General features: G+C 40.4%; 1 protein-coding gene across 9 annotated transcripts in view; it reads right to left on the bottom strand.

Annotated features, from left to right (window-relative positions):
- baz2ba (bromodomain adjacent to zinc finger domain, 2Ba) overlaps positions 1-27,741 on the bottom strand; it is a 313,230-nt gene that overhangs the window by 114,337 nt on the left and 171,152 nt on the right. For all 9 annotated transcript variants that reach the window (XM_041200669.1, XM_041200670.1, XM_041200661.1 and 6 more), the window contains 4 exons: positions 26,004-26,188; positions 10,060-10,323; positions 5,673-6,068; positions 3,900-4,530 (listed from right to left, as the gene is read on the bottom strand). In XM_041200669.1, coding sequence (XP_041056603.1) covers positions 3,900-4,530; positions 5,673-6,068; positions 10,060-10,323; positions 26,004-26,188 — 1,476 coding nt within the window. The remainder of the gene's footprint in view (positions 1-3,899; positions 4,531-5,672; positions 6,069-10,059; positions 10,324-26,003; positions 26,189-27,741) is intronic.

Genomic DNA, 27,741 nt, shown 5'->3' with positions numbered 1-27,741 from the left:
TAGGACACCTAGATCCCTTTGAATCTCAGAGCTCTGCAATCTCTCACCATTTAGATAATAAGCTTTTTTTTTATTATTCCTGCCAAAATGAACTATTTCACATTTGCCCACATTATACTCCATTTGCCAGATCTTTGCCCACTCACTTAACCATGTCACTTTGTAACCTCCTCACGTCCTCTTCACAATTTACTTTCCTTACTATCTTTGCATCATCAGCAAATTTAGCAACCATAACTTCAGTCCCTTCATCCAAGTCGTTTATATAGATTGCAAAGAGTTGAGACTCCCAGCACTGATCCTTGTGGCACACCACTTGTTACATCCTGCCAACCAGAAAAAGACTCATTTGTGTCAACTCTCTGCCTCCTGTTAGCTGGCCAATCTTCAGTCCATGCCAATATGTTACCCCCTACACCATGGGCTTTTATTTTCTGCAGTAACCTTTGATATGGCACTTTACCAAATGCCTTCTGGAATTCTAAGTACAGTACATCCACTCGTTTCCCTTTATGCACAGCACATATGACTCCTTCAAAGATCTACAATGAATTGGTTAAATATAATTTCCCTTTTACAATATCATGTTGACTCTGCCTGATTGCCTTAAATTTTTCTAACTGCCTGCTATAACATCTTTAATAATAATTTCTAACATTTTTCCCATTGGATTCTTTCTTGATAGAGCACATACATGGCTAAAGTTGGTCACTATTTCTTAGGCTGCAGAGAACATACTAATTAGTACACATTTGGGATAAAGCCTTATTTGCACAGGCTGATTGCTCCCATTGTGTTTGGGCACCTCAAATCATTCAACAAGCACAGCCATTTCATTAAATTCAAACATCTCATGTGGTTAACGTCCTGAGAATCTTGTTAACCCAATAGGTTTGGTTGATAGCTATATTTGCTCTTAAGACAGACTTGAGAGGGGGACATGCTACAATTCTTTGTGGCTGCTTGAACAGACAAGTCTGTAGCAAGGAACTACAGGAAGCAGATTTATATTTGGCTGTTTAAACTCAGTAGTAAGAGGACTCTGGTAATGCTGATACCTAAATCTTTCAAGGGTCAAATTAAGGTTAAGGGTTGGTGCTAGAGAAGTGTCTATTTTAATATCAAGCATTGTAAACTTTGTTATTACTGTTAATATATAGTTTGTACTGAGTAGTGTTCATTCACTGGTTTAACATCCAATAACTTAATCTGTGAGTTTATAGTCTGAACTGTGAACTGGCAGTATGAATTCTTCTGCCTTCTAAGTTGAGGAGATCACATGCAATATATTCAATTATCCTGGAGTACAGAGGACAAGACTGTCTCCATTTTGACCCCATTTCTTGCTACATTTAAATAGATACTGGATAGAAAAGAACATACTCTGATCATAAGGAATAGGAGGTCCATTAAGAAGGATGGTCAGTAACACTGACACTAAAAATGTGATCAACAGTCGCACCAAGAAAGTGACAGAACTTTGTCTGCAAGAGGCAACACATGCACTGAGGAAGGGTGATATCACCTCAACAGCACATAAAATCTTTCACAGATAGCAAGTACTCGAGAGTGCGAAGCATTACTGAAGCCATTCACGTGTTATACAAACCTTTGAATTTGGCTGCCATTTCCTGACAGGCAGTCACTGGCGAGGATGTCCCAGAATACCAAATAGTACAATCCTCTTTATACTTATCTCATAAAGCTGCATGTCCACTTTGCCTGTCAACAACTGAGGCGGTTGGGGGTCAGATTAGTGCCCTGCTCCAGCATTTGCCGACTGACTTCATTTCATGCCTATATATTGTATTTATTTTCAATTAATTCTTCCCTCCCCTTTACAGCATTGGCAAAGGCTGACAAATATTTTAAACTTTTTGAAATTTTTTAAATCCTGAAACAATATTTACCAATAGATGCAGCCACTTATATGACTCATCTGTTTTAAATTCAGGTGTTAACCACATTTTTCACAAGTACTCATCAGTCGAGTTACCAGCACAAGGTCAATGCTGCGCCAGGAATTTATGTTAATTACTCACGTCTTAACACTGTAAAATTGCAGTCAGGTGAGGGATAACTTTGCACTGAGGGTCAAACACTCCTGAACATGAGCAAGAAATCTAAGTTTCAACAGAGTTCCATAAATGACAAGACTGTCTCTGTTAAAAAGTAGATAATGTAATTTTTCAGTTAAAATGCCAAATCAGAGATGTAATAATTGCCTCCTGATAAGCAATAATGCATCCACAATGTAGGGGAAATATCTTGTCAGAGTCCTGCCTCCTGCATGTTATTTAACATCAGGTGCTGGAAACCCATGTGTGCAGACACCAGGCGAGGACAGGGCTGAAGTTGGCTGCACCAGCACTTATCATCTTGGCTAACACAAATAATGAGCACTTTAGTCATATACCAGAGGGGAGCCATTCCTGTGGTACTATACTCAGCATGGAATTGATGGGAGAACAAAAAAAGGCTTCCAACTTCCTTCGATCATCTGTAGGGCAGTCACCATAAGAACAAATCTCCTCACATTGTTAATAGCCTATTCTCTAGTTGGTCCCTTTACATACTATTCTAGAAAATTGTTTTGAATGCATTCCATAAACTTGTCCTCCAAGCTACTTCTGCCAATTTCGTTTGCCCAGTTGATACAAACATTGAAGTCTCACAATATTATTATATTATCCTCATTACATGCTCCTTTAATTCCTTGATTTATACTCTGTCCAACACTTCATTGCTGTCAGCGGACTTATAAACTACTCCAAGTGTTTTCAGCCCTTTGCTATTTCTTAGATCTACGCATACTGATTCTACATTCTGATTTGCTAGGCTAAGATCCTCTCTCTCGCTTCTACATTTATCTCATCCTTTATCAGGATTACCCCTGCTCATTTTCCATTTTGCCTATCTTTTCTAAAAATCAAATGTCCTGGAACATTTAGTTCCCAACCTTAGCCATCATTGAGATGTCGTCGTGACCATTAGTTTACACCCATTTATTTATACTGGTGTCATTAATTCAACTACCTTGTTACAAATGCTTCGAGCATTCAGACATACTGCCTTAAATTTTAACATTTTACTATTTTTCCTGATGTGTCCTTCATTGCTAGCTAATGTCCAACTATGTTAGTTAACTCTGTTACTTCCTGCCACAATATGCTTGATTTTAACCATATCGCTTCTCTGCTTTACAGCCTTGTCTTTTCCCTTCAGACTTATAAATTCATTCTTGTCTGAAACCTCCATCTCCCTTACCAGCTTAAAATCCTAATAATGTATAACTTGTATACATGTATAACTTCTGGTGATGGACAAAAAGGGAGAGAATAGTAATAAAAAGAAACCTATGCAGCATTATATGCCAGTTACACAATAAAAATTCTCCACTGTAGACTTAAATAAAGTTGGATATCATAGTATCAAAATTGTGCTGCACCAATTTAGCATGAGTTTTTTTTATTGTTTTCATATACTTAGCACAATATTCAGTTGGTTACCTAATGTTTATGAAAAAAATATAGCAAAAAAGAGGTTGCAGTAAGCACTAGGTGGAGAGAATTTAAGTGATCTGAAATAGGATCTGCTCTTATAAAATTGATATGATGCTGAAATATGTGTTGTATGTGGAAAAATATTAAGCAAAATTTGTCTTGGAGAGTAGCACAAAACAGGTGAGAACAAATCAGTAGTCTGTTTTATACGCCACCTGATTTTCCCTCCACTAACTTCAATAGAAAGGAAGATCAGGCAGAGGGCAAAACAGGTTTTGGATTCATTAACATGTTTTGCTCTATTGCCTAACGTGAGCTTCAACCTCTACATTACATAGAAATCCTCCTTTCAAAATCCATTTTTTTTTAAAAAAGTACATTAATATCAATTCCAACCTGATTGACTATCAGAATCTTCCTCATCATCATCATCGTCATCTTCATCTTCCTCTTCCTCTTCATTGGACTCATCAGAATCTTTGCTACTTGGAATATCAGATTCATTCCCTCTAAAATGATCAGCCAAAGATTGGATAGAATGATGTTGATGCTGGACAGGTGCAGTGATCTTAACGCTCACTGATTTGTCTTTTGGAGAACTCTGGGATAATACAGGAGAGGTAGAATGTCGAACTGCTGTCACATGATTGCTGGAATGATTCTTCAAATTAGAACCCAGGGAAAGTGGCAAAATGGATGTAGTGCTACCAGAGTTTGTAACTACTTTGTCAGAATTCTTAATTTGGATTCTAGATTTGGTCGTAAGTGCCAAAGGTGCTTCCTGAATGACACTTTGAATTACCCCATTAGGTTGCTGCTGTGCTACAAGTGCACTTATTATCAAGGGGTTTGACTGGTTACCATCAATTGGAGGCAGCTTCTGGTGTGCTGGTGAATTAGCAGCAGATTTCGGACTAGACAATGGGGTCTGGAAGCTCTTGTTACCACCTGCTGCTGCCTTCTTCTGGGCCTTGTACTGTTCTTGTTGTTTCTTTAATTGTGCTGGAAATGACTGCTTAAATAGTTCCTGTAAATAGAACAGAATAGTCAATTATCATTAATTAAAATGTTCAATAGAATAAAAACAATGCAAGCCAAAACCAATATGCAAATATTTATGACAACAATGTTAAATTTTAGTTGCTTGTCATTTTCATGAGTAGCTGTATTAGCTATCTGGTTTCACTTCACTTTATTATCTAATGCACTTGCAATAATTTCAAAATAGAAACTATAATGCCAATTTTTGAAAGCATATTACTGGTGGAGAACATTGCCCACAATGAACCCATACTGGAGATCACAGATGTGATTTCTCTATAGGTCCTACTGGAGGGACAAGGCTCCCCACTACAGGTAGGCATTTGCAAAATTAGCCCTAACAACTACAAGAAATTTTCATTAGGATCCAGTGTAGAAGCACAGCTGTACATTTTATAAATCCTGGAGTTACATTAAGGTCAGATCTTTAAAACAGATGTAAAGCCAAGGCAGGAGTCTAAACCATAAAACTCAATAGTGGATCAAAAGATCAATGTTCACTGCTACTAAAATAATGTATTTGCATGTCTTCAGGATGTCAACTTGCTGTTCATAGCCTGATAATGCAAATCAACAAGTACAGACAATATGCATTAAAGAAAATATCAGACGGTGCAAATTTACCTAAAGCACTCCAAGAATTATTATCGGAATGTCTTAATCATAAAGATGACAGACCCTCCAGAATTTGTGGGAGGGAGGTGGGCAGGGCTGGCTAGTTGTATTAAAGAAAAACATTTTTAATCTGTCTGATGACAGATCTTTTTGTAAAGGTAAACTAACAAAACTACGTTGATTAGTTCTGGTGTAATGGTTTAAGCTGCTTCAAAAACAGTTGGAAAGGTTTTCCTTTACAGTAAATGAAAATGATTCGTCACCAGTAATGCAGCACTTAGAAAACAATTCAAAATGAAAAGGAAAACCTCACCTAAGCTTTGAATTTACAATCATAAGTATTTAAAATTCAAGCTTCATATGGTCTGATCAACCACATCTCAACGTATCACATTTTTTCTCCTACTCCTTTTAAAGTCGATGGTGGCCTGATAATGGGTTTTGGCCCCGTGCCTAGATTTTTCAGTTTTATACACTCAAACCACGATAACTGAAGGTATTAAGTCAACTTGCCTGCTTCAAACGAAGATCATGTGGTGACCCCAGTTCTTCAGAAGCAGATATATTCCCTGCCTTTAGAAGTTCAGGCAAAGCACCAGTTAGTTTTGGAGAAGATTCTTTCCTTCCCTGATTGACCAAAGGCACAGGTTTCATCCCAACTGTTAGTCCTGTGGACTGAATGACACTCTGATGTTTTTTATCAGACTCATCATTTGTGTGAGAGGTCTGGAAAATGAGGGAAAGTTGTGACAAAACCGGAGGCTGTTTTTGCTGGGATTGGAATGAATGTGAAGTCTGAGATTCTGTGGCAAGGTGTAGATGCTGGTTCATTCTTTTGTCATGTGAATGCTTAAGGTCACGAACAGTCTGGCCTGTTTCTTTTGGCTCCTTCGCAGTGTGCATCAAACTCTGCAAATAAAATTTAAATTTATGATATTTAAAGAATCATAGGTTACGTCCTTTTTTCAACACTTTTATACTTAGGCTTGCTAATGCTAAGATTAACTTTTATAATCATCTTTAAAAAGTTTTAGAAAATTAGGCTTTTTCCATACAGAAAATAAGTAACTGGGATCAGCACTTGTGTTGGAGCCAGTAGTGTAGAAAGAGATGAAGGTCCAAGGAAAAGATGAGATGGGGTTCTTGCTCCTGCCTTTATCTAGTTAATTTCTGGGAAAAGCATGCAACTGGAAGTGGAGGAGAGAAAACAATTTGGTTTAGTTGTGATGCTCTGCAAAATTGAATAGGTTGCCATCAGTAACCAACTAGGTTCACATTGGGCTCTTTAGCGGTATATATGTAAAAATCCTGGCTGATTTTCTGTTTCCTAACTAAGAGATGTCAATGCAGATCTAACATTCCTCAGGTTAGCAAAGAGACATTTAAATAACTATCTGAGCCATATAGAACAGACTTAAGAAAGCTAATCATTTTTGCAAGGAATTAAGCTATTAGAGAGTCTTTTTGTTACAAATAAATGTTGGTAAATAGAAAATATATTTTCCAGTCAAAAAATAAAAGTAGGACAACATGAATAGAGTACAGAATAGATAAGTGTACGAATGGGCCAGAAGGAGAGAGATATTCACATATGTGAATTATCACAAAACTATCATATTTTTCATAATATTATTTGTATTAATTGTAAAGTAGGTTTATGCTTTTGTGTGTGTGGATGGTTGTGTGTGGCTGATTTAATTAAATTAGAGACAGATGGTTTGCAAGGTTGGAATTATCAAAAGAGTTAGGTGTAAGAAGGGCATTTGAAATGCTAATGAGTAAGCTAGGGTAAAGTCAGCAGATAGGGTGTGAATAAAATTTGCATTTTAAGGTAAGTGGAGAGGTGTTTGGTTTTCAACTAGATGGTAGGATGTTTACAACTAACAAGATAAATAGGGCAGTTTATTACATTGATTTTTCCCAAAAGGGCTGACCATGATGACAACAGAAAAAGATTTTTTATATTATGGGAAAAGTAAATTCCAAAGACATGTGGGAAAAATGGGATTTACAAATCAATGAAGGAAAAATATATTTAAAGAAGAATGGAAGGCTGTATGAGGTATGGCCATGTAATATCTGAAAGGTACACCTGGAAGGTGAAACAGACTTGGGGAACAGCCTCTAGCCACTTTGCAGAAGTGTGCTGTTGCAGTAACCAAAATTGGGTTAAAAGCCTTTGGAATTCCACTGTCGATTGGGTGTTTGTGGTAACCCTACTGATTGTCGCTATAAATTTAAAATCTATTTTGGACTGTTGCCTTAAAGAGGGCTTGTAGTTGGGAGTCTGGTTAACTAGGAATTTGGGGAATTGTTATAACATTAAGTAACCATGTAAATATAATCTTGTGTACATGTTTTATTCTTTTCTTTTGTTAATAAATGTTTTAATTTAATTTTTAAAATCTCTAAAGGTGTTACTGGACTCATTACTTCTGAATTCCGTGCACAAATCTTCTCATAATAAATACGAATTGCAAAAACGTTGTGATAGTGTGGCCAAGTTTCCCTCAAGGATTTGGTCAACCAGGCAATTACCACCTGCCGTATCATAACTGAATATATACAAAGAGTTGGTAATACCAGGGAACATCTTAGTGAATTTGCACTGCACTCTCTCTAAAGCCTCAATATCCTTCTTCTAGTCTTCTGACAGTATGCAGTCTAATTCAGTGCTAAGTACTCCTATTAAGGCCTGACATAGACCCACTTCTTGGATTTTATATCTATACTTCTTATTGTGATACCTAGAACTCCATTAGCTTTCTTTTTTAAAAAACAGCCTCATCAACTTGAAGCACTGTCTACAAGGTCCCAAGAACCTTTATCCTCAAATCAATGAGATTACTTCTGTTTAGAGTATAATTATGAGCGTCAGTTCCTTTACCAAAATGTACCACTGCACACTACTGATATTACATTCCATCTGTCACTTTTTGGCCCATTATCCATCTCTTCAATATTTCTCTGTACAGAATGATGTAGCACAGAAGAGATTAGAGATTAAGATTAGTCCCACCACCCTGCTCTTTCTCTATAGTCCTGCAAATATTTCCTTTCAAGTATTTATTCAATTCCCTTTTATTGAATCTGTTTATGCCACTCTTTCAGGCAGTGCATTCCAGATCATAACACACTCCAAAAAAAAAATTATACTCATCTCCCCTCTAGTCCTTTGGCCAATTACCTTCAGTGTACATTCTATTGTTTTTTTGTCATCTGGTTCGGCTCCAGATGCAGGACTGTGGAAATTCTCAGCAACACACTTCAGGAAAGATATCAAGATCTTGGAGAAGGCACAGAGGAGATTTAATGCAATGGTACTAGGGGTATAGGAATGAGTTATGTGGAAGGGCTGGAGAAGCTGGGATTGTTCATCTTTGAGCAAAGATGATTAAGAGGAGATTTGATAGAGTTGTTCCAAACCATGAAGGGTTTGGATAGAGTAAATTAAGATAAACTGTTTCCAGTGGCAGAAGATTTGCTAACAGAGGACACAATTTAAGGTAATTGGCAAACGATCCATAAGCAATGAGGGACACCAGATATGACGATCTGAAGTGCACCGCTGGAAAGGGTGTAGGAACCACATTCAATGGTAACTTCCAAAAGGAAGTTAGATAAATACTCGGAAAGGAAAAATCTGCAGGGCTATGGGGAAGTAGGGGGAAAGCGGGATGAATTGGACAGGTCTTTCACAAAGCTGGCACAGGCACAGGCACACTGGGCCAAAAGGTCTCCTGTGCTGCACTTATGATTCTAACTGCAAGTTTCAACACCACTTCCTCCATGCCAATATTTATCCCATAAAGCAAGAATGCAGTCAAAAAATATTCCTACCCCTGCAATAATCTGAATTCTGCACAGGTGATTAAGTAGCAAGGTAGCAATCTGAATCTTTCTGATGAGCTACATCCCATCAGAGTGAAAACAAAATACTGAAACAATACATACTCAGGCATGAGTGTCAAATATTTACCCTGTGCTATTATATTGTATTTTGATGTCAACCTACTTAACTGAATCACAATTTTTGATAATCCAGGTAAACAAATAAAGTCTTCCTTCTTGCCATCATTAGAAGGGCTCAGGATTTTACGTTATTAAGACTTTACTCCGACCATATGAACAAAGAGCAGCAGACTGGTGTGTGCACAGGTTAATATGCATTGCAGAAGCCTTCAGGCATAAATAATAATAGGTACAAAGTATCAGATATGTCATACTTCTGCTACATGATTTGAACATTTTATCTTCAGTTCTGTTGAAATGTATACTTCCACATATTTTCATGTTACCTTTGACCTTCAAAAGGTGTATTAACATTCGTCAAGTTTTTAATAACATACTAATTACACAACAGTATTCTTCTACAATGTATAAACAAATTGTTTGACTAATACCTAAAAGCCCTTTGTCTAATTCATGATTTATCTATCTTATGACATACAGCTACTTCAATTGATCTTCACAAACTCTCAGCAGGTTGTCATGTGGAATGAATGTAAAGCTCAATTTTTGTTTAAAACTGGACCCAACAATACAAAAGAACAAAAGGTGAACTGAGAAACAGAAGCTATGTATAGCAAAATAATTTTCTAAAAATTTGTTAAAATCAATTGGGTCTTTTACGACAAAGAGAACATTAGCAAGCTTAGACAAATAATTAATGAAATGCACTGACTGCTTTTTGAAAGTCAGTCGCTATTGGAAGTCAGGGATGGAAGGGATGAAAGTCAGTGCACATGTAAATCTGAGTTGGTGAAAAGCAAAATTAACTATCCAACACACAAATAAAAATGCTAATAATATATCTAAGTACAAAGTCAGCCAAAGAATAAATATTAAAATATGCCACACATCTATTTGAAGGAAACAATAATCTTGTCTTAAATTTTACCTTCGCCTTCTTTGCATGTGGAGCTTCAGTTTCAGAATCTGAATCACCCTCCTCACTATCTTCTTCACCAATGCTATGATCATCATCATCATCCTCCTCATCGTCATCGTCGTCGTCATCGTCATCATCATCGTCGTCATCATCGTCGTCGTCATCAAAGTCATCAGAATCACTGCTGCTCAAACCCTCGCTGGAAGAGTCTGATGACGTGCCTGATTCACTTTCACTATTGCTGGAGCTTTCAATTGCTTTCTTTCTGGGCTTCTATTAAAAGTTTTCCAATTAGACAAATTGCACAAGACATTTATCTTCAGCAATCCAAGTACTTGGATGTTTATTTAAAACATAAAATGAACCCCTTGAGTCTTCCCACCCAACACATACCATGGCAACATTTGCAGCTGAAAGCATAAAGTGGGCACAATCTGCTCCAGAACTCTAGCATTATCAGTTTTGATTCAGCCTTGACTAAGATATCTTTCAACTTATCACTCCTGCCAGGGGAGTAAATATGTCTGCACAGCTCCATATGAACACACAGAACACATACATTGTATCAAGTACAAAGGATGAAAAACTACTTCTTTCTACTTTGTGGCATAAGAGATTGAAACACTTGTGAACAGCACCAAGGAAATGGTTCTCAAGATTTCTAGATCGCATGAAGATGAGTGGCAGCAGCCAGGAAATGCAGACTGATCTATTTTTAGCAACTAACATCAACGGTGCACAGAAAAGCTATTTTCCCAGAATATGTATTCAGTTATAGCCCAAACGCAAAACGATGCATCTTTTTGCCAAGTGAGAATTTTTCACATCCCGCATCAATCTTTTTGATGCCTCCAAATGAAACCACAAAAAAAGTTCCATCAATGCTAAAATATCTCCTGGAGAACTATTTTCACACCTAGTGACCAACATAGCCAAAAGAAAACATGCTTAACAGACAATGAGTTTATTAAATATAGCTCCATTTTCTCAATTAACTATGACAAGTCATTACAATGGAAAACAAAAACAGTAGCTCAATAAACCCCACAACTCTTTCATTACATTGACGACGACATTGGTGCTGATTCATGCTCGAGTCTGGGCCTGGAAAAATTTATCGATTTTGCTTCTGATTTCCACCCCTCTCTCACTTTCACATGGTCCATCTCCAACACTTCCCTTCCCACCCTTGACCTCTCTATCTCCATTTCTGGTGATAGATGCTGTGCCAATATTCATTACAAGCCCAGAGATAAAAACAAAAAACTGTGGATGCTGGAAATCCAAAACAAAAACAGAATTACCTGGAAAAACTCAGCAGGTCAGGCAGCATCGGCGGAGAAGAAGAGTTGACGTTTCGCGTCCTCATGACCCTTCGACCCTGCCGATGCTGCCAGACCTGCTGAGTTTTTCCAGGTAATTCTGTTTTTGTTTTTCATTACAAGCCCACTGGCTCCTACAGCTCCTCACGCCCTGCTTCCTGTAAGGATTCCATCCCATTCTCCTAGTTCTTCCGCCTCCATGGCATGTGTTCTGATGATGCTACCTGACAAACGGCACTTCTGACATATCTTAGTTTTTCCTTAACCGAGGGTACCCCCAATGCGGTTGACAAGGCCCTCAACTGTGTCTGCCATCTCCTGCACCTCTGCCCTCACCCCTTCCCTCACCCCTTCCCCTCCCTCCCAGAATCATGATAGGGTCCCCTTGTCACCCCACCAGACTCAATATTCAACGGATCATCCTCTGCCATGTCTGCCAACTCCAGCATGATGCCACCACCAAACACATCTTCCCCTCACCCCCATAAGACGAAGGAGCAGCCCATCGAGTCTGCTCCGCCATTCAATGAGATCATGGCTGATCTGATATTCCTCAACTCCACTTTCCCGCCTTTTCCCCATAATCCTTGATTCTCTTACTGATTAAAAATCTGTATCTCAGCCTTGGACATACTTAACAACGCAGTCTCTACAGCTCTCTGTGGTAAAGAATTCCACAGATTAACTAGCCTCAGAGAAGAAATTGCTCCTCATCTGTTTTAAATGGACAACCCTTTACTCTGAGATTTAACACCTACCCCTTTACTTCCTCCCTCCTCACTGTCCCAGCCCCCAAACACTCCTTTCAGGTGAAGCAGTGATTCACTTGCATCTCCTTCAATTGGTCTACTGTATTCACTGCTCCCAATGCGGGCTCCACTACACTGAGGAGACTAAATGCAGAGATTACTCAGATTATGCCCTCTATTCCTAGGCTCTCCCACAAGGAGAGTGGCTAATCAAAAAATGAAATGCTATTCCGCCAGTTTGCATTGAGCTTCACTGGAACATTGCAGCAGGCCAAGGGTGTACATGTGGGCATAAGAGCAAGATGGTGTGTTGAAATGACAAGCGACAGGAAGGTCTGGGTCATGCTTGCAGAGCACTGACCCTTGTTCTGCTATCTCAGCATCTACCCTATCGAGCCCCCTAAGAATCTTATATGTTTCAATAAGGTCACCTCTCATTCTTCTAAACTCCAATGAGTACAGGCCCAATCTACTCAACCTCTGCTCATAAGAAAATCCCTCCAAACCCAGGATCAAACTAGTGAACCTTCTCTGGACTACCTCCGATGCCAGTATATCTTTCCTTAGATAAAGGGACCAAAACTATTCAAAGTATTCTAGGTGTGGTCGAACTAGTGCCTTGTATTGTTTTAGCAAGTCTCCCCAATTTTATACTCCATTCCCTTTGAAATAAATGCCAACATTCCATTTGCCTTCTCTATTACCTGTTGAACTTGTATTTTATCTTTTGCGGATTCATGCACAAGGACTCCCAAATCCCTCTGTGCTGCAGCTTTCTGCAGTCTTTATTCATTTAAATGATATTCAGTTCCTCTCTTCTTCCCACCAAAGTGCATAACCTCACATTTTGCCACATTATATTCCCTGTCAATGTAATGACTGTTTCCTCCGTGACAACCTGGTCCACTCCTCCATCACCCCCAACTCCTCACCCCCTTCCCACAGCACCTTCCCGTGCAATTGCAAAAGGTGCAACACCTGACCCTTTACCTCCTCACTGTCCCAGCCCCCAAACACTCCTTTCAGGTGAAGTAGGGCTTCACTTGCATCTCCTTTAATTGGCCTACTGTATTCACTGCTCCCAATGCGGTCTCCTCTGCACTGGGGAGACTAAATGCAGACTGGGTGACCGCTTTGTTAAAAAGTGCCTAATCAGAAGATGAAATGCTGTTCTGTCAGTTTGCGCTGAGCTTCACTGGAACATTGCAGCAGGCCAAGGGTGTACATGTGGGCATAAGAGCAAGATGGTGTGCTGAAATGGCAAATGACAGGAAGGTCTGGGTCATGCTTACAGAGTGCTGACCCTTGTTCTGCTATTGACACATTCTGTTATCTTACTTTTTATGCCACTATCAGCACCTTCTTTCGCCTTTAACACTACCATTTATGCTCCCTTTGTCCTGTGTCCATGATATCTTTGTTAAATTTTTCCTTCGCTCCCACCTATCCCTAACCTTCTATTCTGCTCCACCCCGTCTTAAACAGTATAAAATCCAATATATTTCTACTTCTCTTTAGCTCTGAAAAAGTCAAGTGGACTGGAAACGTTAACTCTGTTTTTCTCTTCGCAGATGCTGCCAAACCTGCTGAGTTTTTCCAGAATTTTCTGTTTTTATTTCAGATATCCAGCATCCGCAGTATTTTGCTCAATACATTAGCTGTCACTGTTGGTTTTAAAGTTAAACAATGATATTGAATAAACTGTCTGATGGTGCTGCTAGCTCTGGCAAGTAACTAATATGAGTTTATTAAATACATGTCAAAGGTCGGGAACTATTTGAAAACTATAAAACTAGAAAAAGTTAAGCAGCCATTTAAATACTTCTGCTATAAAAAAGACTTAGCCATACACAAAAATATGCAGATGGTGCAGATTTCAAAAGTCTGGCAAACATTGGAAAAAAGTCTGAAAAAGGAGCATCATGGTCCCCATGAGTCCATTGCAATGCAGGCATTGTGCAAACTTCATGTTGCCTATTAATTTAAATGTTAGTAGCGTGCAATCCACACGCTGTCAAGTGGCTGCACGCCGCAGCAGGGAGCCCAAACTTGTGCAAGCTAGCACCTCCTAAACCCAGCCTGCACCTCTTTAAGGGGAAGTGCATTCTGGCTGCAGCAGGTGCTGGAAGTGGCTGAGGACATTCTGACCTGCAAGAGTGAAAGTGGCACAACAGAGCCAAGAGCATGCTCCAAGGTTGTCTAACGCAGCACTGGAGGCCTTGGTGCAGGAAATGGACAGGAGGACAGAGGTCCTTTACCCACAGGGAGTCAGGAGGCCCTCCAGACAGACATTGAGAAGGCAATGGGAGCAGATAGCCATCACTGTCAATGCAAGCAGTCTAACACCAAGGACCTAAATGCAGCGGAGGAAGAAGTTTAATGATCTTCACAACTGATCAAGATCAGTGAATGCATCTTCAAATGTCATTTGCCTTACAAATGAACCATTAACCTCACACACTGCTCAATTCACCAACTTCTTTCATTCACCAACCAACATTCACATTCAATACCCAACTTTAATAACTTCACCTTACCATCACACACACTTAGCACAGCTACAAGCCTCATATCCAATCTTCTCATCTTGTACATATTGCCAGCTATTCAATTATGACAAGCACATCACCCAAACATATTGCACCACACTCACTGACACACTTTCCTCTGAACAAGGTGGCACATAAACAGAGGCAGCAAAAGCCAACTGGTGGGGAACAGGGATGGCTGCAAATCCTCCCCACGGAGGAGGAGGCAGTGCTGACAAACAAGAGCAGCCATGACTGAGCCCATGGCCACTGGCGGGGCTGAAATCATAGTTCTGGCATTTTCCTATCTAACTGACCTCCTCACATCCCAATTAATGGTCATCCCACAATCTCTTCTGATATACAAGCTGCAAATGATATAAGCATGCGCCTCTTCTTCCACCACTGCAATCCCACCCCATCCCCTTTCCTCACTGCAAGCCACTCTTGGGTATCTGCAAAGAAAAAGGCACAAGAACTGCAACTTTGTCAGGCACTGGGTGCGAAGTCACTTGATCCTATACTTGCAGTCACTAGCTCAGCTACTGGCACTGTGCATACTGCAGGATTTGCACATGGTGAATCACTAGGCATGAATGACCTGCAGCTAGCTCCCCAAAGGCCAAGATCACACACGAGTGCCACTGCAGAGGATTCAGATGAGGATTTTGTGAAGCAGACTGTGGAAAAAGGTTGATAAACTTGGTGCAGAGACAGGCTTGCCAGAAAGCCTGCTATCACTGTCGAGGAGCATTTAGGAGTCCAGCCCAATTTGGCACAGGGCTTTGCAAAGACATTGGAGCTCACCCTTTCCACCATGGCAGAAGCCATCCAATGCCTGCGCGGTGCAGTGGAAGTTGAAATTGAGGTCATGCAATTTCAGCCTGCTGCCATGCAGGAACAACTTACTGCCACAAAGGCTCAGAATGCTGCCATCATGGCTGTGGATACCGGTACTGAAAGGGGCTTGCAGAATTTCACAGCAGCCCAGCAATCTGTCCTCCAATATATTACAAGGATTGCTGATGTATTGTCCCAAGTGGGTGGGACTGGATGTTCCTTCAACAGAACTTTGCCACTGGGTTTTTTTTATGCAAGTGATCTCCAATTCCATGAGAACACTTGTAGAGCTGACCATGATGCAGCTCATAGAAGAGGCAATGGAAATCTTCATGAAGGATAAGCCAAACAGAAAGCACAGTGCCAAAGTGAACAGGGGGATTGCTACAGAGGGATCTACCAGGAGAAGCAAAAGAAAATTGCCCAACAGTTATTGGGGGTAAATTTTAAGGTTGTTTAGAATCCTGGCCTTTGATCCCATTAATTCCACAAGGACCTGGATGTTGCATGCCACCTTCAATTCAAAACCAAAGTAATTCCAACTTCAGTCATTAAACTTCTCGGAAGAGGAAGACCAGGAACTAAAACCCTAAGGTCATGACATCATGCAGGCAGCTCAAAGCACCACCGGCACAGTCTTCAAAAGATCCTCAAATCCAATGGCAAGAAAGGCAGTGCAACAGCGAGGCCTACCTCCAAGCCAACATGTCCAGCTTCAAGGCTCTAAATCACTCAAGACTACCTTCACTGAAACGCTGTAGGGTTGTCCTCAAAGTATCCCTGAAGAGCTCAAACATCTCCCCAACTCAATGATCAACAAATAATGTGAGAAGGTTCATTTGGGAAGGCACCAAACACGGAGAGTCTTTGGCAGGAACAGGCAGAGGCTAAGTCAAGTCAGCAGAGAGTGCAAAACCCTCCAAGCAACTTATCTAACTGATTGTCCAAGCAACACCTGCCCACATATGGCAGAGCCTGGAGTGTGTGAATTGGACATATCAGCCATCCCAAAAACCATCGTGCCAGAGTGGAAGCAAGTCAGCCCCAAACCTGAGGGACTGCCTAAGCAGAAAGAGAGACTGACGACTGTTATCTAATTTGAATTTATACAGCGTTTCTTTGATATTTAGTGATTTATTTTGCTGGAGAGGCAGCTACCATCAGTTACTTAGTAGGCTAGTTCAAACTGGTGGCTCTAGCCAGCAGTGGTGGTTTTGCTAAGCACACAAAGTAAGCAAGCATGAACATAACAGCTTGTGATTGAGTGCAGCTCAAGACAGTGTGTAAACTTAGGAATGTGATAAGTGAGAGAATTTGGTACAGTGAGGGAGAAGGTGCTGTTTTGGCTTTTTACAAAAAAGGAGTAGTATAAGAGAGAAGAGCTGGAGACCAGCAGCAAGATGAGAGCTGAAGCCCGGAAGCATTAATTCAGTGAGCAGATAGACGAGTGGTGGAGAATTTTAATTTTTTTTCTCGCTATAAACAGGGGCAGTAGTTTAAACTGGTACTGGGATCCTTGCTATAAACAGGAGCAGTAGTACTGGTACTGTGAAGGCACAACTATTGTATTAAATTTATAGCTTAACTAGTTAAACCACTTGATCTAACTACAGATAACCATTTGAACTGCTAAATAAAACACAGTAAAGATGGCAAAGAGGTGATGTGTTGCAACTGTAGCATGTGGGTTCTGGTGGACACATATGTGATCCACAGCAACCACATCTACATTGTTTGCAGCTTGAGGAACTTGGAATCAGAGTTAATGAGCTGGAATCTGAGTTTTGGAGAATGCGGCACATCAAGGGCGGGAAAGTTACCTGTTCTGAGAGGCAGTCATGCCCCTCATGCTAGGTACTTTGAATCGGTCCATGGTCAGGGACAGGAGGATGTGACCACAAAAGAGGTAGGTAAGAGGATCCAGAAAGTAGAACTGGAGGAGCCTCAGTCCTAGAAACTGTCCAACAGGGTGGATGAGATCCGGGACAACAGGTGAGATGAGCAAACTGACCATGGCACCGTGGTCCAGGGGGTCATTCAACTGGGGGGAGTTAAAAGGAATGTAGCTTTAATAGAGAGCAGTACAGTTAGGGGAATAGATTCCATTCTCTACACCCAACAGCATGAGTCCCGAAGGCTATATTGCTTACCCAGTGCCTGGGTTAAGGACATCTTCTCAGGGATGGAGTCAAACTTGGAGTGGGAGGGAAGAATCCAGGTGTTGTGGTCCACTTGGGTGCCAATGACATAGACAGGGCCAAGAAAGAGATTCTGCTGAGGGAGTACAAGTAGCCAAAGGCTAAATGAGAAGCAGACCACAAAGGTAATAATCTCTGGATTACCAGATGACCCGTGAGCAAACTGGCACAGCATAAATAAGATCAGAGAGCTGAATGTGTGATTCAGACATTGGAGTGGGAGGAATTGGTTTCAATTCATGGTACACCAGCAGCAGTTCTGGGGAAAGAGGGAGCTGTATTGTAGGGATGGCTTTCATCTGAACCATGCTCGGAGTAAAGTATAACTAGGTTGTCAAGAGGCTTTAAACTAAAAATGGGGAAGGGTTCATGTGACGGGAGATTTGCAAAGTTAAACAGAAAGGACAAGGCAATTGTGCACGGTAATGATACGGGCAATAATAACCAGACTGTGACAGGAAGGGACAGAGCGTGCAAACATAAGAGTGCACCAGCGTATAAGGTCAGAGTAGGCAAAAAAGATAAAAACACAGAATTAAAGGCTCTTTATCTGAATACTCTCAGCAATGGATGAATTGATAGTACAAATAGAAATAAATGAGTATGATATGATAGCCATTACAGAGAAGTAGTTGCAAAGTGACCAAAACTAGGAACCAAATATTCAAGGGTATCTGACATTTCAGAAGAACAGGAGGAAAGGAAAAAGGGGGTGGGGGTACCTCTTAATAAAGGATGAGATCAATACAATAGTGAGAAATAATCTTGGTTTAGAAGATCAAGATGTAGAATAAGCTTGGGTGGGGATAAGAAATAGAAAAGAAGTCACTCGTGTGATTAGATTATAGGCCCTCGAACAGTAGGTACACAATAGGACAGAGTATACATCAAGAAATAATAGGGGCTTGCAAGGTACTGAAATAATGTTCACATCGATTGGACAAATCAAATTTGCAAAGATATCCTGGAGCATCAGTTTGTTAAATGTATTCAGGACAGTGTCTTAGAATAATAAGTTCTAGAACCTACCAGGGAACAGGCTGTTTTGGGCCTGGTAATGTGTTATGAGACAGTTTTAATTATAGACCTCATGGTAAAGGATCCTCTTGGTAAAAGTAATCATAATATGATGAATTCACATTCAGTTTGATAGCGAGAGATGTGGCTCCATAACTAGTGTCCTAAATTTAAATAAAGGCAATTACAAAAATATGAAGGCAGAATTAACTAAAGTGGACCAGGTAAATAGGTTAAAAGGAAAGATGGTAGGGAAGCAGGAGATATTTCATAACTCTCAATAAAGATATATTCCATTGAGGAAGAAAGACTCTAACAAAAGTATGCAGCATCCATGACTAAACAAGGAAGGGTGGTATCAAATTGAAAGGAAAGGCGTACAATGTTGTGAGGATTAGTGGTTCGCCAGAAGACTGGAACATTTTAGAAATCAGCAAAGAAAGAATGATTTCAAAATATTAAGAGGAAGAAATTGGAGTATGAGAGAAACTAGCAAGAAATAAAGAAAACAGACAGTAAAAGCTTCTACAAGTCTATAAAAAGGAAAATAGGAACTAAAATGAGCTTTGGTTCATTAGAGGGTGAGACTGGAGAATTAATAACGGAAAACAAAGAATTGCCAGAGGCTTTGAACAAGTATTTTGTATCATCTTCACAGAAGAAGACACAAAAAGCATTCCAAAAATAGTAGAAAATCAAGAAAAAAGGGAGAAACTTAAATCACTATCACTAGAGTAAAAGTAATGAGAAAAATAATGGAACTTAAGGCTGACAAGTCCCCTGGACCTGATAGCCTGCATCCTAGGGTCTTAACAGAAGTAGCTGCGGAGATAGTGGATGTATTGATTGTAATCTTCTAAAATTCCCTACATTTTTAAAAGCGCCGAGTGGATTGAAAAACCACAAATGTAACACCTCTTCAAGAGGAGGGAATAAATAAGCAAAAGTATAGGCCAGTTAGTCTAACATCTGTCACTAGGAAAATATTAGAATCCATTATTAAAGATTTTAATCCATTATGATGATTTTCTAAATGTCCTATCAAGGCAGCATCAACATAAGTTTTATGAAATCTTGTTTGACAGATTATTCACGTTCTTTGAGGATGTAACAAGTAGGGTGAATAAATGGGAACCAGTAGATGTAATTGATGTGAATTTCCAAAAGTGATATATTAGCATGAATAGAGGACTAGCTAACTAACAGGAAATGGAGAGTCAAAATAAATGGGTCATTTTCAGGATAGTAAACTATAACCAGAGGAGTGCCACAGAGATCACTGCTGGGGCCTCAATTGTTTTTGATCTATATTAATGACTTAAATGAAGGGATCGATGGTACTGTGGCCAAATGTTCTGATGATATGAAGATAGGTAGGAAAGCAATTTGTGAGGAGGATACACAGAGTCTACAAGGGGTATAGAAAGGTTAAATGAGTGGGCAAAAATCTGGCAGATGGCTTAAAATGTGAGAAAATGTGAGGTTGTCCACTTTAGCAGAGAAAATTAAAATGCTGCAGTACAAAGGGATCTGGCTGTCCTCACACATGAATCACTTCAAGTGATCATGCAGGTACTGCAAGTAAATAAGGCGGCAAATGGAATATTGGCCTTTATTGCAAGGGGAATGGAGCACAAAAGTAGAGAAGTCTTGCTACAACTGTGCAGGGCATTTGTGGATACAGAGTACTGTATACAGTTTTGGTCACCTTACTAAGGGAAGGACATACTTACTTTGGAAGCATTTCCAAGAACATTCACTAGGCTGATTTCTAGGATGAAGGGACTGGCTTATGAGGAAAGATTGAGCAGGTTGGGCCAGTACCCACTGGAGTTTAGAAGAATGAGAGGTGATCTTATCAAAACACAAAAGATTCTGAGGGGGCTTGACAGGCTAGATGCTGAGAGTTCGTTCCCTCATGTGGGGAATCTGGAACCAGGGGGCACAGTTTAAAAAATAAGGGGTCTCCCATTTAAAATGGTGATGAGGAGCAATACTCTTCCACAGCAAGCATTGAAGGCTGGGTCATTGAATATATTCAAGACCGAATTAGACCGGTTTTTCATCGACAAGGGAGTCAAGCATTATGGGGGCAGGCAGGAAAGTGGAGCGAAGGTCACAATCAGACCTGCCATGATCTTATTGAATGGCAGAGCAGACTTGAGGGGCCAAATGGTCTATTCCTGCTTCTATTTCTTATGTTCTTATAATACCACGCATGAACCTGCATGTTGTGCTGAGCACGGTTACACATCAATTGCATGTCCAAAAAGTGGCAACCTTTACACCTCTGCATTTAGATGCAATGCCCTCAAAGCCTTGAGTGTACAGGCAATGGCACCTGGCGCCCTGCAACATGGGACCTGTCTGCAATCCTGGCAAAGGCATTTGCATGCTTTGCCTGCTTCTCTCCAGTTTAAGAGAACACAATGTACTTCTCTGGTCCTGGCATAAAGAACTTAGAATATGTAGCAGTTGGACAGCAAACTGGGAGAAGTTAGAGAATCTGTCTGCTCCAGTCTAGAAACATCGCAACATGAAGAAACTTTTGGCTATCAACAGTGCTGCCTTTTCCCCGCTTTGAAGCTGCAGGACTGTGAGGTCTTAAATTTCAGTGAGCACCTCCTGCATGAAACAGAAACGATGTTGATGTTAAGTCATTTGGTAGTGCAGAACTTGAGTATTGCTGGAAAAAAAGAGATTTTCATCTAAGCTTTTTGTCTTGCACTCATCAGGACAATTTGCAAGAAAATGCCAATGTCAGGAAAAACAATATATTTATACTGTTTGAAATGAGTGTTGATTGGTTGGCAAGTGGACTCTAATTTGTAGAGGCGTTGCCATGGAGAATGCACCAGTTGATTGTGACTGGCAGTTAACTGCCAAGTATTGTTTTAAATTTAAAACAGGCAACTTGACTCTGGTCAAAATATTGCCCTGGGGAATGAACCAGCAAAGGGCTGCCACTTATTTTGTTTAGCTGAAACAGGCACAACATGTGTACATGTTCTTTCTGTCTACAAAGAACAGGGCCCTGTGTATTAATATATGTAGCCTCTAGTAGGCGTAAATGCGCCACACTGCAAGCCCGACTGCCTATCCTAAATTGGTTGTCAGCATAATTCTTAGCACATCGAAGAGTATTTAGCAAATGTTGCCCAATCATGGAATCACATCTAATGTTGGCCATTGTATTTTGAGCTTTGCAAGCTCGGGCTGATTGGGTACGATTTGTACCTTGCATGTTACGAAAAGTGGAAGGGACATGCTGTTTGTTAAAATCCGCCAGTGTTTGGGACATACGGCCTACATACCTAGCATCACACCAGCACTGAAATTTATACACCACATTATTCATTTGTGTGACAGGCATAACATCTTTTTGGCTTGACGGCAGCATCCTGTTAATGGCAAATACCACATATGGTAGCAGCGTGAAACATTTAGTTTCACCTGTTGCTCAAAGTTTTGAGATACTTTGCCTTTCCAGGGTAATCTGAGGTAGACTGGGCACTTTTTAGAACCAAAAATGATAGCCTTGGGCCCGTTCCTGAGTTTGCATGATGTACAACATGAAATGATCTGATCAGAGTAGCCATTATCCCACAGGATGTCTTTTCATGTACCCTATTTCAGCATCACGCTTGCATGGTGACCAGATGGCTTGGGTCATATTTATGAGGTTGCCAATAAGGCCAACCTTATAGCACGTGGAACTGTACGAGTCCCAATGTGTGTATGGGCCAGTGGAGAATCCCCTGGCAGATTTTTCAACTAGCACATCAAGGAAGGGGAGTTGATTTGACTGATCCATTTCAAAGGTGAATTTAAGAGCAGGGTGGAGCCCATTAGGACATGTAAGGAAATTATTACATGCAGCTGCAGATTTAAATATAACAAACATATCATCCACATATCAGAAATATGCCAGGGGTAGGAGGTTGGATGCCATTCCATCGAAGACACGTTTCTTATTGAACCCAACAAAGATGTTTGCGAGAGCTGGGCCTAGAACCCATGGCAAAACCGTTTATTTGGCCATACATGGTGTCATTAAAGCTGAACTCAACTGTACAGGTTGCGAGTTCATAAGTTCATTGAACACTGATTGACGCAATGGTGGCAGATCGAGATTGTCATGATATAGTACAGCAAGGCAAATATCTATTCCTTAGGTGACATTGGTGAACAGGCTAGCAATGTCAAATGAGCACATGGACATAGCATTGCTATCGATATGCAAGTCCTGTATGATCTTCGCAAATGTGAAGGAATCTTTCATGTGTATGTGGAAAACTTGCTCAAAACTGGTTTTAACAACTTGCCCAACCACTTGGCCAATTCATGATCTGCAGGACCAGTCACAGTAAGATAGGGCTGAAGACCATACAGGACTTGAATATCGATAGCAATGCTGTGTCCCTGTGCTCACGTGACATTGCTAGCCTATTCACCAATGTTCCACTTAAGGAGGATAGGTATTTGCGCTGCAGCACTATATCATGGCAATCTAGAACCACCACCATTGCGTTAATCAGTATTCACTGAGCTTATGAACTCTGCAACTTGTGCAGTCCAGTTTGGCTTTAATGAGATTATGTATGCCCAAATAGATGGTGTTGCCATGGGATCGATCCCCTCTAGGCCCAGCTCTCGCAAACATCTTTGTTGGGTTCCATGAGAAACGTATCTTCGATGGAATGACACCCAGCCTCCTACCCTTGCATATTTCTGATATGTGGTTGATATATTTGCTATATTTAAATCTGCAGCCACGTGTCATAATTTCCTTGCATGTCTTACTGGGCTCCATCCTGCGCTCAAATTCAACTTTGAAGCGGAGCAGTCAAATGAAGTCCCCTTCCTTGACATACTAATTGAGAAATCTGCAAAGCAGTTCTCTGCCACGGTCTACCACAAGCCTACCTTCACTGGTCAATATACACGTTGGGACTCTTACAGTTCCACATGCTATAAAATTGGCCTTAACAGCAACCTCGTAAATAGAGCCCTAGCCACCTGCTCAGCAGGCAAGCTTGATGCTGAAATAGGGCACATCAAAGACATTCTGCGAAACAATGGCGACCTTGATCAGATCATTTCACGTTATATATCATGCAAACTCATGAATGGGCCACAAGGCCATCACTTTTGACCCTGAGAAGTGCCCAGTCTTCCTCAGAATACCGTGGAAGGTCAAGGCATCTCAAATAATTTGAGCAACAGGTGAAGCTAGGCGTTTCAGGCAGCTACTAAGTAATAGCAACACGAGTGGCATTCAACACTAACATGATTCTGCCATCAAGTCAAAAAGACGTTCTGCCTATCGCACAAATGAGTAATGTGGCATATGAATTTCAGTGCCAGTGTGATGCTAGGTATGTCGGCCTTTTGTCTCAAACACTGGCAGATCATATCAAACAGCATGTCCGTTCCACTGTTTGCAACAGGCAAAGTACAGACCGTACACAACCAGCCTATGCTTGCGTTATTGAAAACACAGTGCCCAACATTAGATGTGATTCTGCAATTGGACAACATTTGCTAAATAATCCTCAGTGTGACAAGAATTATGCTGACAACCAATTTAAGATAGTCAGTCGGGCTCAGTGTGGCGCATTTATGTATTCTGGAAGCTACGTGTATTAATACATAGGGCCCTGTCCTTTGCAGACAGAAAGAACATGTACACAAATTGCGCCTGTTTCAGCTAAACAATCTAATTGATAGCCATTTGCTGGTTCATTCCTTAGGGCAATGCCTTGATCAGAGTCAGGCTGCCTGTTTTAAATTAAAAAAAATGTTTCGCAGGTAACTGTTCATCGCCATCAATTGGTGCATTCTCCATGGCAACACCTCTACCAATCAGAGTCCACTTGCCAACCAATCAACACTCTCTTCTTGTACAATATCATAATGTTGTTTCCCCTAACATTGGTATTTTCTTGCAAATTGTCCTGACGAGTGCAAGACAAAAAGCATCGACAAAAAATGTATCTTTTTTCAGCAATATTCGATGCAGACACTGTTTCTGGCTTACATGAGTTAAGAGAAATGTCCCCTGAAGATCCTGGGTCGATGAGGACTCCTGGTGAGAGTCCTTCTCCCCCTCTCGGAGAGTAGTTTGGGTCCATCAGGACCCAGGCACTTGTCAGCCCATAGCTCGAATAATTTATTCAGTCCCACTTCTCTGGTGATTGTAGTTTTCCTGAATTCCTTCCTCCCTTCCATTTCCTGTTTTATAGCTGCTTCTGGGATGTTACTTGTATTCTCAATAGTGAAGACTGATGCAAAACACCTCTTCAATTCACCTGCCATCTCCTTGTTTTCCATTATCAATTCTCCAGACTCACTTTCTATAGGACCAACACTCATTTTGTTAACTCATTTCTTTTTAAACTATTTATGAAAACTCATACTGTTTTTATCTATTTTTATTTTTCTGGCTAGCTTTCTCTCGTATTCTAATTTTTCCATCCTTACTAATTTTTTAATAATCCTTTGCTGTTATTTATATTCTGTCCAATCTTCTGGCCTTCCACCTATCTTTGCACAATTACATAGTATGAAACTTAAAAGAAAAACTGTCTTTAACCTTTCTAGTTAACCATGGATCATGTGACCATCCCTTGGGCTTTTTCTTGCTCGTTGGAATGTATCTGTTCTGTGTATTCTGAAATATCCCTTTAAAAGTCTGCCACTGCATCTCTATTGACCTACCCCTTACCTAATTTGCCAATTCACTTTAGCCAGCTCTGTTTTATGCCTTCATAATTGCCCTTATTTAAGTTTAAAAACATAGTCTTGGACCCATTCCTCTCTCCCTCAAACAAAATAAAATTCAAGGATATTATGGTCGCTGCTACCTAGGGGAACCTTCACTATAAGATCATTAATTAATCCTATCTTGTTGCACAAAACAGTGTATGGTCCCATTAAATCGTGGGCTCTTCCTGCTGCTGAATGCATGTTCAGCTGTGCATGTTTTTTTTTTTAAAAGGAGTTAGCTAGAGCACCAAGGTTAAAAATGCACTTACCTTAAAACACCATTATACTCTGACTGATGATCTAACTAGTCTGCATACTTCTGGTGCCCACACCCAATGACCTTACCAAAATGGCACCCAGAGGATATATCATTTTGGTAGTAAAACAGTACCCACAGCACTACAGATGCCACTGTAGCAATTTTGAAGTTAAAAGTTGCTAGCTTGGCCATAGGAGTAAGTTTTCGCTATTAATGAAATAAAAATCAGTTTAAACAGAATTTTACAAGACAAAGAGTTAAATGCTACATACTTTTTCTTTTAGCTTGTCTGCTGGAGTTTCCGAATGCTTATTTTGTTCAAAAATGCATTTACGTCCCTTTCCAGAAATTGTCATTTTAGCTTGTCCTGATGAAATCATTCCAATGGTAGCTAGTCCAGATGTGCTGACTCCTGACACGGCTGTAATGCTGTTACCATTCAGTGACCCATTCATACCTTCAAAAGAAACTGTAAACTGTGAAAAGGTGCTCCAGTACTATTGGTCAAACAACCATTGTGTGAATGTAGCAAGCGTATCTAAACAATGATTATTGTTCTTGGTTGCAGAAATGAGCAAAGGTTTTACATGAAATACGAATCAGAAGCATTTTATCTCTCTTGAATAACCTTAATAATTTCTAATATAAAATTAAAATGTTTCCAGGAATTAAGGGCTTTGAATCAATTTTCAGGAGGGTGTGTGTGCATGCGCATGCTCACAAGTGATGGCAGAATACAGTTTACTGCTGCACAGCTAGGGGAAAAAAATGAATTTTCAACTGATAACAACGTAGGATTGAACTAGATAAACTATTTTTCACTACACCCCCAATTCTGCAAAACAACAGCAGCATGGGACCTTGTATGCAGCACACAAGAAAGAAAACTGGCCATCCAACCCCATAATCAATGTGGTAGTCCAGTTTTCATCGGTTATTTGGGCTTAAAAAGTGAAGGAACAGTACCAGCATGGACAGCCTCATAGAATCTTACAGCACTTGGAAATGCTCATTTGGAGGGAAGCCTGATTGTGTTGCCATGCACCTGCCTCATTTTTCTTTCAGAGTGTTGCAAGTCACAGTTTGGGGTATCCTTTCAAAAAAAGCCTTAGCAAGTGGCTACAGTGCATCCTGTAGATAGTATACACTGAAGTGACGGTATGTCGTGGTGGAGGGAGTGATGTCTGGCAAGTGGATGAGGCGCTCACTGCTGTTTCCTGGACGGTGTTCAGCTTATGTGTTGCTTCAGCTGCATCCAACCAGGAACGAGGAGAGTGTTTCATCACACTGCTGACTTGTGCCTTGTAGGTGTTAACAGAGACTGCGGCGGGAATATTTAGCCTCTGACGTGCTCTGGTAATCACATCATTCATGTGGCTGGTGCAGTTGAGTTTCTGGTCAATGACTTCCTGAATATAAACGGGAGCTATTTAGGCTCTCTTCTGTAGGCCATCTGCATTGTTCTGGCACTAGTGTGGCATGAATATTACTAGCAACATATTAATCCAAGCCTGGATGTTTTCCAGTTTTTGCTGCAAGCAAGCATGGGCTGCTTCATTATCTGAAGAATTACAGATGAAGTCAAACATTGTGCAATTACTGGCAAACATCCCCACTTCTGTCCTTATTTTGGAGGCAAGTTAATTAATGAAGCAGCTGAAGATAGTTGTGTCTCAGATGCTGCTACTTCCTGGGACTGAGATAAAGGTATGACTCCAGACACTGGAGAGTTTCTCTTGCAATTCAGAACAACCAATTTTACTCTGGTTTTGTGTGGTCAACTGGTGCTTTGATGTCAAGGGCAGTCACTTTCACCTCACTTCTGGACCTCAGCTTGTGTTAGCTGGCAATGGATTACAATCAAGATATAATGCAGTGGCCATATGTTCAAGAGCTCAGAAGGCTCAAGTGAGAAGTGCAAAGTGCATTTTAATCATTTAAAGAAATCCAAACCATATAATTAAAGAACTTCTAACTATTTGGGGTCTGTAAAACTGAACTTAGACTATT

This window comes from Carcharodon carcharias, chromosome 12 (genome assembly GCF_017639515.1).
Source record: "Carcharodon carcharias isolate sCarCar2 chromosome 12, sCarCar2.pri, whole genome shotgun sequence".
Taxonomy (NCBI): Eukaryota; Metazoa; Chordata; class Chondrichthyes; order Lamniformes; family Lamnidae; genus Carcharodon; species Carcharodon carcharias.
Note: the sequence above shows the minus strand (reverse complement) of the source record. Positions and strands in the feature narration are given on the sequence as shown.